Raw genomic sequence first — 16456 nt, 5'->3', positions numbered from 1 at the left:
ATGAGTTCTCTTACATTTCCTCCAAACAATCCTCTCAAGAATCTGGTCTAAGGACACTAAACACAAATAACTTTAAAAGTTCGTCACCACTGGGAGAATTATAGACTTGATCTTAATTATTTTTGTCTAAGAATAGAACAATAAAAGAAAGGGAGATAAAAATAAGAATGGGAGGGATTGTTTCAGGAAAATTGCTGTAGGGATGCTAACGATGGGCATGACAGAATGTTATCATATCCATCACCCAGTTTGAAAGGAATGGAGATATAAATGCCTTACCCCAGCCTATCAAGATGAAGCCCCATAGATATTTGGTGTCCGAAAAGAAAGCCACAAAGATGAGACTATGCAGGTAGAGACCTTCCACCAGGATCCAATAATAGTTTGTAGCCAGGAAGTAAATAAACATCACAACAGCCATCTTGCATCCGATCTATTACAAATAAAGCAGAATTGCATCATATTAGAACTCTTCGTTGTACTGGATGCCAAGATTAGACCACTAAAAAACAAGTCTTCAGTTTCTTTTTCAGGCTAATATGTCTCCTTTACACAGTAAAGTCAAAACTGTTGACAGGCCAAAACAGTTATTTTAATGCATCATTTTTCAAAACATGAACTTGATTCTATTCTTAAACTAAGTTTTTTCTTTAAGAAGTTACCCAAAAAAATCACCTTTTCTCAATTTTTTCACTTTATAAAAATAATACATGACCATCACAGAAAATTAGAAACACATAGAAAAGCATAAAGAAGAGAATGTTACCCATATTTCTAGCTTGAATTTATTTTATTTTGGTCTTTTTATGCAGCTGTTGCTGCAAAACAAGCTGCCCCCAAAGTTAGTGACTTAAACAGTAAATATTTAACATATAAATCTGTGGATGGGCTGGGTAGTTCATCTGATCTGGGCTAGGCTTGTCTCGGCTAGGCTCACTTATTAGAGGTCTGCTCTCAACTGGTACACTGTTGCTTCCACTTCCTTCTGTTGGAGAAAGCAAGTCACAGTGCCAGCCCAGAATCAGAATCAGCAGGGATTATAAAGTTACAGGGCAAAGGCACAGATCCAGACGGGGTATTAATTCACACCATCAAGACAATTAACCATACCTAATATCAGATGTATTGCTTCAGTGATCTAATTGAGTGAATCATTGGATCAATCTACTTACTACCACCAGGACATTCAAGAGCAGAATCAAGTAACATAAAATTTTATATTGGAACAAGTCATTGAGTATTTAATAAAGGGACTAAATATCATGGGCTTTTAAATTGCAAGCTTCTGGTTTTGCTGATGGATTTTTACTTTCGAAAGTGGTGAGGCCCATGACAGTTGCTGTGGTGCCTACACCAAATACCATTCCAATCTTGAGCATTTTGCAGTTTCCATTCCAGAATATTCTTGAGGAAAAAACCCAAGAACTTTTAATAAAATGATGATTGATTAGACATGAAAGGACAGAATTGAGGGAGAAAACATCACTATACAAATTGATAATCCATTTTAGTTAGTTCAGAGATAAGCAAAAGCAAGTTAACATGTTTAGTGGACTGTAAAATTGTACTTATTTGTAATGTTATACAAATTAGTAATGAGAGAAAATGGTGAAAACACTTACATATTGTGATTTGTCCACAGAAGGTGCTTCAATGGAATTTTGTGGGTCATCCTGCATTATTAGGGACTCCAGCTCCTTTACTCCTATGTGAGTGTGGACTACTCTGTCTTTGACAAAGATGCTTGTAGCTCTCAGCATGAAAGACACAAATAAGTGCATGTGGATATAGTTCCTAGTGCAATGCAATCGTCTATGGAGAGAAATAGTCAGTATTTAAATATGGATAAAATTTAAAATGGGGGAAAATACCCACGGTGACTGCTGCCACCACCAGCCAGCCTGCTCCCCTCCAGCAGGGACTGGTTCAAGACTCCAAACAAATTCCAAAATCTGCAGATACTCAAGTCCTTTATATGATATACTGCAGTATTTGCATATAACCTATGCACATCATCTTGTTACTTTAAATCATCTCTAGATTAGTTACAATACCAAATACAATGTGAATGCTGCGTAAGTAGATGTTATACTGTGTTGTTTAGAGAAAAATGACCCCAAAATAGGTACGTAAATGTTCAGGATAAACACAACCAAACTTTTTTTTTTTTTTTCTGAGTATTTTCCATCCATAGTCTGTTGAATCTGGGGATGTGAAATCCCGGTATATGAAGGGCCGACTGAATTGGTGCTCAAAATTTTGTAATGATTCAGATTAAGTGGAATGGAATTGGACACATGTTAAAGTGTATAAAAAATAACCCATAACAAAAACAATAAATATTGTTTCTTTATGTGCTGATATCCAATAATTTGGGGGATTATTTAAGATGAATTTTTGTCCAATAGCACCAAAATCACTTGGGAACTCATTCAACTAGATGCTGTCTCACTTTGCAACAAATATACTGCAATACATACTTATTGGCTTAAAGGTTTCATACTACTTTGATGGTTTAAGTTTTTAAACAAAGAACCCTGAATTTGTCATGAAAAATTAATTGTCAAATAATATAACAACATTAGGCTGAATTCGAAAACTTGCGTTTGAGGAAAACATTTGGAAAATATTGTGAGACCACTATGTCTTCTCTGGATAGAAAAGAGAATGTGTCCCTTCACGGAGAAAGTGATGGGCATTACTCACCTGAAGTAACCAATGATGAGAATAGCCACAGCCAAGGAACCAAAAGAGATGGAGTAGCCAACCGTATACATTACATAGAGGCGTTCAAAGAATTCTTGCTGCAAGGGAAGAGATGCTCATGTATGATATAGGACTATTTTACCAATAAACTGGCAAAGAAATAGCATGTCATTTTTGGAATCTTATTTCTAATTCTCTTTAACTTTTTTGAGCTGTAATTAGAATGCAATAAAATGTAGATATCTGGAGTGAGCATTTTGATAGGTTTTGACAAACCAAGTTCATTTGTGCCCCTTGCTAGTCAAAAAAACACCCACCATCCACCCCCAGGAAACCACTGTTCAATATCTGTCACCACAAATTAGCTTTCTCTGTTCACATACTTCATACACTTCTTGGCTACTCTTAGACTTCATAGGATTACATGATACAGTATAAACTCTTTTGGTCAATATACTGTTTTTTATATTCATTGATATTGTTACCTGTATAAATGGTTCATTCCTTTTCAATTATTTCATTTTAAAATAATTATAGATTTAAAAGAAGTAGAAAATAGTGTAAGAAAAGTCCCAGGTTCCGAACCTTCACCCAGTATTCTCCAAAGCTTACATCTTACATAATTTTACTAAAATATCAAAACCAGAAATTTAATATTGATGCAATGCACATATTTATAGTTGTATGTCATTTTATTATATGTACATCTTCATAACCATTACTGAAATCAAGTACAGAATGATTTCACCAGCACAAAGTTCTCCCTTGTTCTGACCCTTTATAGTGGCACCTCCCCTTCTCCACTATCCCAAACACCTGGAAACCCTTGATCTGTTTTCTTTCTCTATAATTTTGTCATTTCATAAATGTCATATAAGTAGAATTATACAGTATGGGATCTTTTAAGATTGGACAATGGTGTAAAAATGTGATTGGACAAAAAGGATATAATCTAACACTAATAGACTGAATGGGGAAACCCAGCAAGGGTTTTCCATGTTTCAATCAGGCCAATCCAATGAAGTCTCCACAAAAGGGCCAAGAAAATGGGATATGAAGAGCTGCTAGACAGCTGAACTTACAGAGGCTTTCAGGAAGGTGAACAAGAACTCATCCATTTACCAGAAGGGTGATGCACCCCAACTCCGCCAGAACAGAAGCTCCTGCACTTCAGACTCTTCCAGACTTCACCCTATGTGTCTCTTCACCTAGCTGTTTATTTGTATCCTTTAAAATGCCCTTTATAATAATATATAGTAAATGTAAGTGTTTCTCTGAGTTTTGTGAGCTGCTCTAGCAAATTAATCAAGCCTAAAGAGGGGTTTGTGGGAACCCCAACTTGAAGGTCATTAGTCAGAACTTCCAGGGGCCTGGTCTTGCAATTGGCTGCTGCCTTGAGCTTAGTGAGAACTGTGCATCTCTAGGGGATTTCTCTCAGCTTCCCTGCCCTTCTCCTGGCCTGTGGGCTGCATCAGTCATGCAGTTAGCGAGGGCCCCATGTGCCTCAAGAGATGCCTCTCAGCTCTTCTGTCCTAATCCATGCCTTCAGCCAGCTGCTGCCTTTCATTCTGTGAGAGCCCTGTGCACATCTCAAGGAATTTCTCTGAGCCCTCTGTCTGTCCCAGCCTTTGGCATACTTTCCCCATGCACTCGTTTAAGATCTCACAGCAAAGAATTGCCTGGTGGATCATAGCTCACTAAGACTAGGGCTTACTCCTTGGGATTCTAAGCCTTTATGCCAGCCCTTGTCTGCTAAAAGTTGGTATAAAAGCTTGTCTCTTTTCTCTTTATCCCCTTCAATGGCCTGTTTTCTCCCCTTCTACTGTGGTCCTAGGGATACATGCAGCCATGGTTCTCTTCTCTCATAGGAAGGGCTTGCCCATTGCTGGAATTTAGTTCATTTAGATTTCTTGGTATCCTCAACTCATTTTTACAAATTATTAATTTTGCATATAACTCAACTTATTGTTTCAACTGCCTACAATCTGACTGGAAGCAGGAAGACTTTGCCTCTTGTTTCTTTTTTAAAAATATTATTTACTACTTATTATTTTCTCTTAATAAAATAGTAAAACTTTTCATAGAAAATATTTGAATAATGTGTAAAATATAAAAGAGAGGAGGAAAAAAATCTTACAAATTCTAACCAATCAGAAAGAAACACTGTTAGTACTTCATGTACTTCACATATATCTTGAAGTTGTTGTTATTATTTTTAAGAGATGGCATCTCCCTATGTTGCCTAGGCTGATCTTGAACTCCTGCCCCAGCCTCCCAAGTAGCTGCAACTACAGACACAGGCCACCATGCCCAGCTAGTACTTCATGTATTTCATTTCATTCTATTTCTGTGAAGTATTGCCTATTATTTTAAGCATCTGCATTCTCCATTTATATACAAGTTTATTCCTGAATTTTTTGTGAGACAAAATAATTGCCCAAGGCTGCAAACTCTATATAACATTTATATGCATATATTTGAGCTTATTTAACCAGTTCTTCATTAGAAATGTAAACTCGTTGAAACATTTATTATAATAATTATTTGTTTGATGAACATTTTTTCCCATTCAGTTCCCCCATTCTAAATCCTTATGCTTGATTTTAGAAGTAAATTTATAAGATCAAAAAATATGATTCCTTTGAAGTTTTTAAATATATACTGCTAAATTGCTTTCCAAAAGTAAATCCAGCCATTGGATAGGAGATGTATTATATGGTAGTTTCTACGGTATGCTACTGTTTTAAATACCACACTCTAAAAAATTTAATAATCTTGTCACTTATTATTAGAATTCCTTCCCTTTTTTTAACTAAAATAATTATCTTATTTTGCCATGCCAACTATATGAAAATGTAGAGAAAAAAAAATAGTGCTCAAAAATATCTTAGTCTTGTTTTCCTGACAAAAATGTGGCATTTATTCTAAATGTACATTTTTTTTTAGTTTTTTGCTTTTCCTTCTTTATAAAAAAATTTTATTAGCTATTAATAATTTATATCTCATAAATAAGTAACATCATTTTGCCCTACAGTGCGTCAAAACTTCAGGAGATATCTAGTGTTCTTATTAGACATATTTTGTTTTCTTGGGTTTTCCCAAATTATTACTTAAAGGTTACAAACAATAGAAAACATTCTTTGTGTTTTTAATTAAGGAGATTAAATTATACTAACACAATTCTTCAAATTTTCTATTAACTTTTAAATTATTTTACATAAACTAGTACATATATTGAGCACATCAACCATCTTTAGTTATTTTTATTCTTAAAATACACAGCAATCACAGAAAATGGTTTTAAGATTAGAGTTCAGTATAAATAAAACCATGATTTAATTTAATGGCCATTAACAGCTCTGAAAGGTTTGTATTTTTCATCATGTAATGCAAAAATAAAGATAATCACAGAGTACACTAAGTATCAGTGAATGTTTATTTCTATCAATGAGACTGAAATTATTTTGAAGCATTTTAGCTTAACTGAATGTTGACATTAGTTCCATTGTAGAGTACCTAACAATCTCCTCATATTGACTTATTTTATCTAAGAAGCTTTTCAACAATTAAACAGATAACTGAAAGTCTTTCAGCCAATTCCTAAAGAACTCATTAAGGTAGAAAGTTAAGACAGGAAGTTCTATTAATGTAAAATCAAACAAAGAAACCTTCAACTCACTACTTCTCTGGCTGCTGTTCTGCCTCCCTACCTCCCCAAAACATCACCAGACATAAAGAAATATGTCAAAAATTTGAAGAGTTTTTGTATGATGGACTATTCTCAGGGTTTTCATAAGGATCATTTATACACTAATTTATCACATTAACTCTTAGCATCATATGCATATATCATCATGCATTTTTACTCACGAGGTCTAAGTGGTATAAATTTAAACACGACTTTTAAACCAACTTTTATAACTTAAAAGTAACTCTCTAAAATATCCCAAAGTTTACCTATGATTTCTATATTGGAAACAGCCCTGATGTGAAATTAGGACGTAAGGGCTCTACTTTAAACCCTGTTGTCACCGAGCTATGTCACTTTGACTAACACCTAATCTCTGGTTCTCAGTTGACTCACATCTTTGAAATTAATATATTGTGCTGGAAGAATTATATGACGCCCCTTGCTCCCCTTTAATCCTACAACTCTAATCTTTTATATGCTAATGAAATCATCTATTGGTAAATCTTATGAGGTGGAAAATACACCTCTAAAATGCAAAGGTCCTTCTGGAACATACAGATGAGATGTAGCCATTCATACGTAACTAAGAAGAAATCATGAATCATGTTACTAACTACCTACTGGGATTTTTATTCATAATACAGCATAATGTAATGCAATGTAAACAATGTAATGTAACATAATAAACATAATACACACACAGGTATAAGTATGGATGTATGTATCTCAGTCCGGTAGCTCTAGGCTATAGAAAATACCAGAATGATTGATATGCATCTGAAAGGATTGCAACATTGCTTTTATCTTTTATGATCCTTGTGTCGTGGAATAAGAGGGTTTTTATATATAATGGTTGGCAATTGAGAATTGCATTAAAACATTATTCTGCTTTCCCTTAGGAATTCACAAATAGAAAAATTCCATTACCTTTCCTATGCTGATATCTGGCTGCAGAAAGCGAAGGCAGTCTGAATAATTAGCCCATGTTTTATTTAAACTGTGCATAAAATCCCATGTTCCATTGGGGTTACAGTGTCGGAAAGCAACTCCTGTAAAGACATGAAAGATACTGAGATTGCTCAGTTCCCTTAGAATCTATTACCAAGAAAAAGGACAAGTAAATGTTTGTTTTAAATTAATCAATACATAAAAATTCACTACCTTTATGGTTGAAGTCATAAATATAAGGAGGGCATGGAACAGCCGATATTTTCCCCACTGTTCCTCTGGGCCAGCAAATGAGTCCATCCCATTCAGGGAAACAATTTCCTTCTAATGAGAAAAAAATTGAAGCAAATAAGCAAAGAAAAATGTAGTTGGAACCAGAGAACAAATGCATTCAAAATACAAAATTTTAGGTCATTGTCTGTAGCAAAATTAAAAAAAAAATTGGTAGTTTTTGAAACTAGATAGGATAGATATGATGCAAATGTCCCAAAATTCATCTGTGTGGCTTCATCAAAGGCCCATTCATAGGAACATTTGCTTTGCATACATCAAAAATACTCAAATCATTCCAGCATACTAGTTATGGTAGCTATAGCAATTAATTTATAAGAAACATTGGAAATCATTGTGAACTACTTCTGTGGTGAAGTTTTTCTGACCATCGTAGTTGTAGCTACATTTTTACACTAGATTCTTGAAAACTGTTTTTAAAGAACGTAACACCTAAAGCAGCACACTTCACTGGCAAGCCCCAAGACTCAGGTTTATCTTTTAACCAATACTTTTCCTTGAGTCTAACATTCATCTCAAACGACATTCTCATAAACTCCACTCTTCTCAAGATGAATCCAGAACTTCATCACTTCCCACAACATCCACTGCCACCACAATAGTCCAAGCCACTTCATCTCCAACCTGAATGAGTGCAACAGTCCAGGACTGGCCTTCCTGATGCCAACATTTCTTTCTGCAGGACAGTTCTCTGGGTGGCATTGAATGAACCCAATTCTCCCTGCCCCCTTTTCTTGTAGTTCTCAAGAATAACTGTAGAATGTGCTGGGAATGCAACATGCTGAGATAAGGGGTGAGGAACTGCCTAGAACAGTCCAGGCTCCATTGCAGGCCCTCCTAGAAACAGGATGTCTCCAGACATTAGCCCCGTGCACTGTGTGTTCCCTGAGGTATATAACCAGGGTTGGGCTGTTTTGTGGGGTCCCTCTGCTGTGGTGCACACAGGTCATGAGCAGTTGAGATTCCATCCAGCCCAGGCAGCTTTCCCAAACTGTGGAGCACCAGTTCCCAAGGACTCCTAGGCTTCTGTTGTTCTTTGCTGCCTACCTGTGAGTAATAAACCCGTTTCATATATCTCACGCGCTGGGAATTCTGCCTCACTGGACTCAGACAAGCTGGTAACTAGTGCACAGTAAACCTGCTTCACACTTTCTTTCCTTTATTTTTGACACAATAGCCCCAAATCTTCCAACAGCTCCCCATCTCAAAACATAAATTTCTATAAGGCCTGAAGTGCCCACAGAATCTGCCCTCTCACCCAGACACACTTATTCCCTTACCTCCTACATATTTGCACTCAAATGTCAACTTCTGAGTAAACACGCTTATCTAAAATTGCATCCCAAAATGTTCCTTATACCTTTTCCTGCAGTATTTTTCACCTGAGTTCTCATCACCTTCCAGTATTGGGTGTTATTGTATTATTATATTCCTAAGTCACAGGATTTAAGAAACCTGAGGGTAGAGATTTTTGCCTGTTTTGTCTCAAGCTTTAGCCACATTCCTGGAATGCACCTGGCACTTGGTGGAGGATTAACAAATATTCAGTGTCAATTCTCCGTGCTCTCACAGAACTCCTTTCGATTAGTGATGGCCTGAACTTCCAGGAAGACAACCTGTCAGCCAAATTATACCCCAGCTTCTCAAAAAGAGATACCTTCAATGACTGCTGTATTAGTTTTCTGTCACTACTGTAACAAATTACCACAAACTTCACAGCTTAAAATAACAGAAATGTGTTTTTTCACTATTTCTGTAGGTCAACAGTCTGCTGGGCTCAGCTGTTTCTCTCCTTGTAGACCCGTGAGGCCAAAATCAAGGGCTGGGCAGGGCTGCATTTCTCTCTGGAGGCTCTGAGGGAGTATCTCTCTCCTTGTTCATTTGGGTGGTTGGGAGAATTCAGCTCCTTGCAGACATAGAACCAAGGTCCCCATTTCCTTGCTGTCAGCTGTCAGCTGAGAGCTGTTCCCAACTTCCAGAAGCTGCTTGCTTTCCTTGGCTCATGGCCCCCTTCTTCCATCTTCAAAGTCAGCAAGGCAGGTTGAGTCCTTCTCACATTTTTAATCTCTCCTCCTCTCTCATTTTCTGCTTCAACTCTGATTCTTTTGCCTTCCTCTTCCACTTTAAGGAGCCCATATGGTCACATGGAACCCACCCAGATAACCCAAAATAAGCTCCCTCACGTTAAGGTCCAGAACCTTAATTCCACCTGCAAAGTCCCTTCTGCCATGTGACACAGCATACACAGGCACAACAGCAGGTATTAGGGTAGAAGTTACTTGCCACCACAAGTACTACCCATTATAGCTCTCTCAATTTTTTAGTTACCAGTTACACTAACTGTGCTGAAGATTTTTGTTCTAGCTAATGTTCATGTTGTCAAGTTGTTTGCTCAGTTTTAAACAGTCAGCATAACAGAATCTTACAGAAACACTCATCTCTACAGAAAAAAAAAATCAGTTATGAACCCCAAATTAACTTTTTAGAGTCCACCATATCACACAGAAGCAAATATTTGATTTGCTTTGTGCATTGCCAAAGCAATAAGGAAAGAAAATGTCTTTCCAAAAACATTTTCTTGGAAAAAGTCTTGCTTTGCTCACATAATAAAAGCCTGAGCTTTACATATCACAGGCAAGGCAGGAGCCCACCCTACTGGCTCCTGCTTCTGGTGCACAGCTCCACCTGCCTCTCTTTCCACCATTATATGTTTTGTTGTTTGTATGTTTTTCATTTTCATTTATACAGAATGTAATGACTCCACCTTTCCCAACAACTTTGCACTCAACACTGTATCTTGATATCTTTCAATTTGCCTTTTTTCATTAATAAGTCACATGTCTTTATATATCTGGACTGCCCAGTCAGTATGTGCCCAGTATCTATTGTGTATTCTACATAAATTGGACCTGGACACACATTCTTATTTCTTGGCAACTAGCTATCCCTCCAAAATGTATGCTGCAATGTCATGTGCTATTTTCTAGCAAAAGCCAATGGCCAGTTTATTCTATAATTATATACTTTTAAAACTGCTATGAAAATTTTTTTTCCTCCTACTCTAAAAGGGACAGTTTTTCTCGTTTCCTACAAGATACCACCTCACACATGTACACACAAGGACATGCTGCCCAATTTTTAGAAAACCAACAGTCTCCCAAAATATTTCTGTGGATCATGCTTATTTTTGTGGTTTCTCTTTGACAAAGACAGTAGTGAATATTCACAAAAGGTTGAAAAAAATGAAGACACCATGAACCTCACATAGAAAATACAAATTTTTTTTTGAGACGGAATCTCACTCTGGAGTTAGTGGCATCATCTCAGCTCACTGCAACCTCTGCCTCCCGAGTTCAAGCAATTCTCCTGTCTCAGCCTCCCAAGTAGCTGGGACTACAGGCACCTGCCACCACGCCCAGCTGATTTTTGTATTTTTAGTAGAGATGGGGTTACACCATATTGGTCAAGCTGGTCTCGAACTCCTGACCTCAGGTGATCCACCCACCTCGGCCTCCCAAAGTGTTGGGATTACAGGCATGAGCCACTGCGCCCGCCCAAAAATAAAGATCTTAACTAGCATTCTCTCCTTGATCATCATTGCCATCCAATGTGAGTTAATACCTGCATTATTTGGCAAGGATCTAATTAATTGACTAATGGTTCCTAATCTCTCTTTATAAATTAGTACCATTAATTATAACTCTGTAATTATTTTTGTGTGCCAGGACAAACTAATTATGAGTGAAGTATGTCAAAACATGACATTTACACAGAACAATCTAAAATTTGGAGAATGTTTTTCTCTTTTCAAATAAAATGTGACCACACTTGAAATAATAATATTTTGGATCAATAATATTTTGGTCTTTGTTTTTTAAGTACTTGAATAGTTTTATAGCTGAATATTTGCATTTATATATCCTTTTCTCTCTTTCATAAACATTAGGAAAACTTTTATGTTCTTACATTCTTTTATTAAAAATCTTTCATAAATGAAACAGAAAATCATATACTCATAACCTAGAATTGGCAGCTGCTAATATTTTGCAATAGTTAATCTAATTTATTTTTTGCTACAGATTTTCAAAGTATAGACAGTCTGACAGCTCACTCCTAAATATTTTGATACGCATCTCTTAATTTTAGAAGAATATAAAAATTAAAATTCCTTAAATTAGCTAGAGAATTCAAAACGTCATTCTAGTGTTTTACAACTTTAAAGTAAAGAGCACTTGAGTCAATTTATATATAATTAGACATTTCAATTGAAAGGTAAACCAAAGTTTGACCACATTTAATTCTGTCTTATTTGCATAGAAAAAGATCTCCATGCAAATAAGGATCTTGAAAAAAGTGTTTTTTCTCTTTTAGTATTTATTCATCTACATGCTTCACATCATTTGCATCTTCACAAATTTTAGATGTGACCTAAGTTTACAACCAGTTAATTTATTCTTTTTTGTATAATTCATATGGTGTGTGACTGATGCACACTTGCTTATCTTGGCCCATCCTATTTCCTCTTTTGAAATGTCTTTGTGATGGCTAATATTAGGGTCGACTTGATTGGATTGAAAGATGCCTAGATAGGTGGTAAAGTATTGTTTCCGTTTGTGTCTGTGAGGGTGTTGCCAGAGGAGACTCACATTTCAGTTAGTGGACTGGGAGAGAAAGACCCACCCTTAATGAAGGTGGGCACTCTCGGTTGGCTAGAACAAAGCAGGGGAAAGAAGGTGGGATAAGCTGGCTTGCTGAGTTTTCATCTTTCCCCTGTGCTAGATGCTTCCATCCATTTCTCCTGTCCTTGGACATCAGACTCCAGGTTCTTAGGCCTTTGGACTCTTGGACTTACATCAGTGGTTTGCTGGGGGCTCTCAGGTCTTTGGACATGGGCTGAAGGCTTCCCTGTTTTTGAGGCTCTTGAACTTAATTGAGCCACTATTGTCTTCTTTCTTCCCCAGCTTGCAGACGGCCTATCATGGGAATTCGCCCTGTGATCATGTGAGCTAATTCTTTCTAATAAACTCCCTTTCATATATATGAATATCCTATTAGTTCTGTACCTCTGGAGAACTTTGACTAATACAGTCTTACTTTCCCCTCATCACATCTTCTTTACTTTTAACTACTTCTTTACTTTTAAGATGAGATCATTATTCTTCCAGGAAGCCTTCCTTGATTAAGATTCATCTTCAGTGGTTCTACAGTTGTTAAAATACCTTAGTTCCTAAAATTATACACCATTCTGAAAGATGCCTGCCTTCCCTATTAAACCATTAACCCCACAGAGAAAAGACAGAATCTTATTCATACTTTTCAGAGCTTACAACAGAAGTAAAACACTCTGGGCATATAATAATATTTGTTGAACTGTTAAAGGGACACTGACGATGATAATGTTGGCCTAGGTGATCTCTGAAATATCTTCTAGCTCAACAGTTTATAAGATTTCATAGAAAACAGCTTACTCAGCCATCATAGATAATAATGCTTTCAAATTTTTTCATGACAATGTATCTCCTTGTTAGATTTCCATATCTAAGATATTAGGATCAGCATTCTTTAGAAGTTGCATGAGTGATTCCCTTTTCAGACACTACTAGACTAGTCATTCAGAAAGCTTCCTTTTAGTACAAGATATCTACAAAGGCTATATTAATGCAAAAGCCTTCTTTCTTTAAATATGGCTTAACTGCCTATAAAGTAAAGGAATAGATTGTAGGCCAGAAATATAGGAGCAGCAAGCTCTGCATTTGGGGTTTACTTTAGAGGCTTCTACTAACCTGTTTACTTAGAGTTTTGGTGGTGTTCAGGTAACAAAAGAAGAGCCTGAGGCCTGACGGGGTGAAGAAATTGAACAGGAGACCCCTCTAGAAAGTCAGTATCCTCAAAAGATGACACTTCTCCCACTAAGTGGGTGGACAAGAAATAAAACCATCCTTCAGAAAGAGATTGGTTTGTGTCATTCTTGGCTACATTTGGAGTTGGAATAGAAAACAGTGGGGGCAGGGGGAATTCTTCTCTATACATTTCTAACCACAAGCCCATATTCATGTGTGATCTAAATTTAGTTTAAAATGGACTTAGGTCAATAATTCATCTAGGCACCTTGCAGGTGCAAACACAAATTTTCTCTAAAGAAATGCACTTTAAACAAGAACCTCATGAGTTACTAATCACAAATCATTAGACACACAAGGAAACAAGCTACCATGTGTGGTAGTCAGCATTGATCAGCAAAGTCTATAGATATTACAATTATCATATGCAGCATATAAAGCATGTCTAGGAAAAAAAGAAGAGATTTGAAACAATATTGAAGGAGCAAGAGACTATCAAAATTGAATATGAAGACTTCAGAAAATAAAAATATAATCAAAATTTATTAATGGATGGATTGAATGGTTGTTAGACAAAGCTGAACAAAGAGCTGGCAAACTGGAAAATATATTTGAAGAAATTACTAAAACAGCAGTAAAGAAACAAAGAAAAGGAAAATACATAAGACATTGACACACAAAGGGTAGTATGAGGAGGTCCTATATTCGTCTTCTTAAAGTTCCAGAGGGAGATAAAAGAGAAAATAAAGGAGAGCAAAATTTTAGAGGCAAAATAACTAAAACATTCCCATCACTGAATAAAGATACAGATACTCAGATTCAGGAAATCCAGTGAATCTATACCTAGAAACAGAGTGAAACTGCAGAATATCAATGTTAAAGATTTCTTAAAAAGAGCCAGACAGAAAAAGCTAATCACCAACAAAGGCTGAGAATTGATTTGTCAGTAATAACAATGGAAGCAAGAAAAAAAAAAAGTATCTTAAAAGCAAATAATTTTTAACCAAGGATCATATGTCCAGAAAAAGTATCTTTCAAGGTTGACATTGAAATAAAGACATTTTCCAACAGACAAAAACTGAGATCACTGTAAACATATTCTAACATAAAGATTCAAAAATAAATAAATAAAGGATATTTTATTCAAAGAAGAAAAATTATAAGACAAAATTAAGGCAGAGCTAAAAAGCATATAACTTGGAAGCAAAGTATCTCAAACTGTATACATTATTTGGAAAAAGGAAGCGAATGATAAACTTTAAACTTTCTGAAATTAAATATGTGAAAAATTTCTAGGATAACCACTAAAAGCATTAAATATAATACATATCTTCCATACTAGTTGCAGGTGGCAGGGGATGGAATAAAATGAGTAAAAGGTCTCACTCAATCCAAGAGAGAGTTGGAACTGGGGAAGTGGAAGGGCAGAGGAAGAGCTGGTGAAATAGAAAGCCCAAATAAGATCTTAGAATTAAACTCAAATACTGTATATTAGTAACTACAATTAAAGTGATTGAGCTAAATTTTTCAGTTAATAGACAAAGATTATCAGAATAGATAACAAGAAGAACTCTATGTGTGTCCTGTTTGTAAAAGATACTCCTGAAATGTAAATATACAGAAAAGTTTAATAAAAGAATTAGGAAATATGAGTTGTTATTTAATGGGTACAGAGTGTCAATTTAGATGGAAAATTTCTGGAGACTGATTGCACAACAATGCGAATATACTTAACACTACTGAGTAGTACAATGAAAAAAATTTAAATGATAAATTTAATGCTATATATATTTTGTCACAATTGAAACATTTTTAAAGGATTGGAAAATATATACAATGCAGATACTAACCAAGAAAGAAGGAAACTAGTGTTGTTAAATTTTTTAAAATATAGTAATTTTAAATTGTACATATTTTTTAAATATGAAGGAAAAGTATCCTAGAGATAAAGAGGGTTACTGCATATCTACAAAAGGTTTAATTCACCAGGAAATCTAATATTTCTAAACTTAAATAACCTCATATTTTCAAAATATATGAAGTAAAAATATCCAGCGAATTTTTCAATGAAAAGTTGAAATATTCATCATCACAGTAGCATATTTTAAGATATATTATCTCAGAAAATAATAGGTCAAGCACATTTTAAAAATAATTATGGATGCAGAATATATGAACCACAAAACTAACAAGCTTAATCTAGTGGACACTATGAAACATTGTACTTAGGCACTAGAGGACATACATACCTTTGAAGACCACATGGAACGTTATCAAAACTGACAACAATTTCTTCTTTTTTTTTTTTGAGACAGAGTTTCGTTCTGTCGCCCAGGCTGGAGTGCAGTGGCACCATCTTGGCTCACCGCAACCTCCGCCTCCCGGGTTCAAGCGATTCTCCTGCCTCAGCCTCCCGAGTAGCTGGGATTACAGGCATGCGCCACCATGCCCAGCTAATTTTTGCATTTTTAGTAGAGACGGGGTTTCACCATTATTGACCAGGCTGGTCTGGAGCTCCCGGCCTCAGGTGATCCGCCCACCTCGGCCTCCGGAAGTGATGGGATTACAGGAGTGAGACATCGCGCCTGGCCGTCCCAACACATTTTTAAAACTCAGTGTCATGCAGACCACATTCTCTGATCATAAACAATTGAGAAATCAATCACAATTATTTATTGGCATTTAGAGAAGTATGAAGTAGATTTTGAACTTCATATTTTATAATAGAGGCAATGTCCACAGGGACAGAGCCTACTCCTCCAAGCTTACTGCATGTTCAAGGGCAAATCAGTATGCATGGTCTCTACAGGCAGACAAACCCTGAAGAAAGGGCTAAGGGACAGATTGACGTGCACATGCCCAATTGCTATTCTCAAACCCACTATCAGGCAAGTCACTTTTTCCACAGGGAAGGAAAAGCATGTAGGGTAGAGATGAAAAGAGTGTTGTTATTCTGCTGTACACTCCTCCACGTGGAAAT

At 36.2% G+C, this 16456-nt stretch overlaps 1 protein-coding gene across 2 annotated transcripts in view; it reads right to left on the bottom strand.

Annotated features, from left to right (window-relative positions):
• PTH2R (parathyroid hormone 2 receptor) overlaps window positions 1-16456 on the bottom strand; it is an 89255-nt gene that overhangs the window by 50492 nt on the left and 22307 nt on the right. For both annotated transcript variants that reach the window (XM_065525960.2, XM_065525961.2), the window contains exons 3-7: window positions 7559-7669; window positions 7325-7446; window positions 2707-2804; window positions 1623-1812; window positions 280-433 (exon numbers count right to left, since the gene is read on the bottom strand). In XM_065525960.2, coding sequence (XP_065382032.1) covers window positions 280-433; window positions 1623-1812; window positions 2707-2804; window positions 7325-7446; window positions 7559-7669 — 675 coding nt within the window. The remainder of the gene's footprint in view (window positions 1-279; window positions 434-1622; window positions 1813-2706; window positions 2805-7324; window positions 7447-7558; window positions 7670-16456) is intronic.

Source organism: Macaca fascicularis, chromosome 12, assembly GCF_037993035.2.
Source record: "Macaca fascicularis isolate 582-1 chromosome 12, T2T-MFA8v1.1".
NCBI lineage: Eukaryota > Metazoa > Chordata > Mammalia > Primates > Cercopithecidae > Macaca > Macaca fascicularis.
This window is presented reverse-complemented; position numbering and strand designations above follow the sequence as displayed.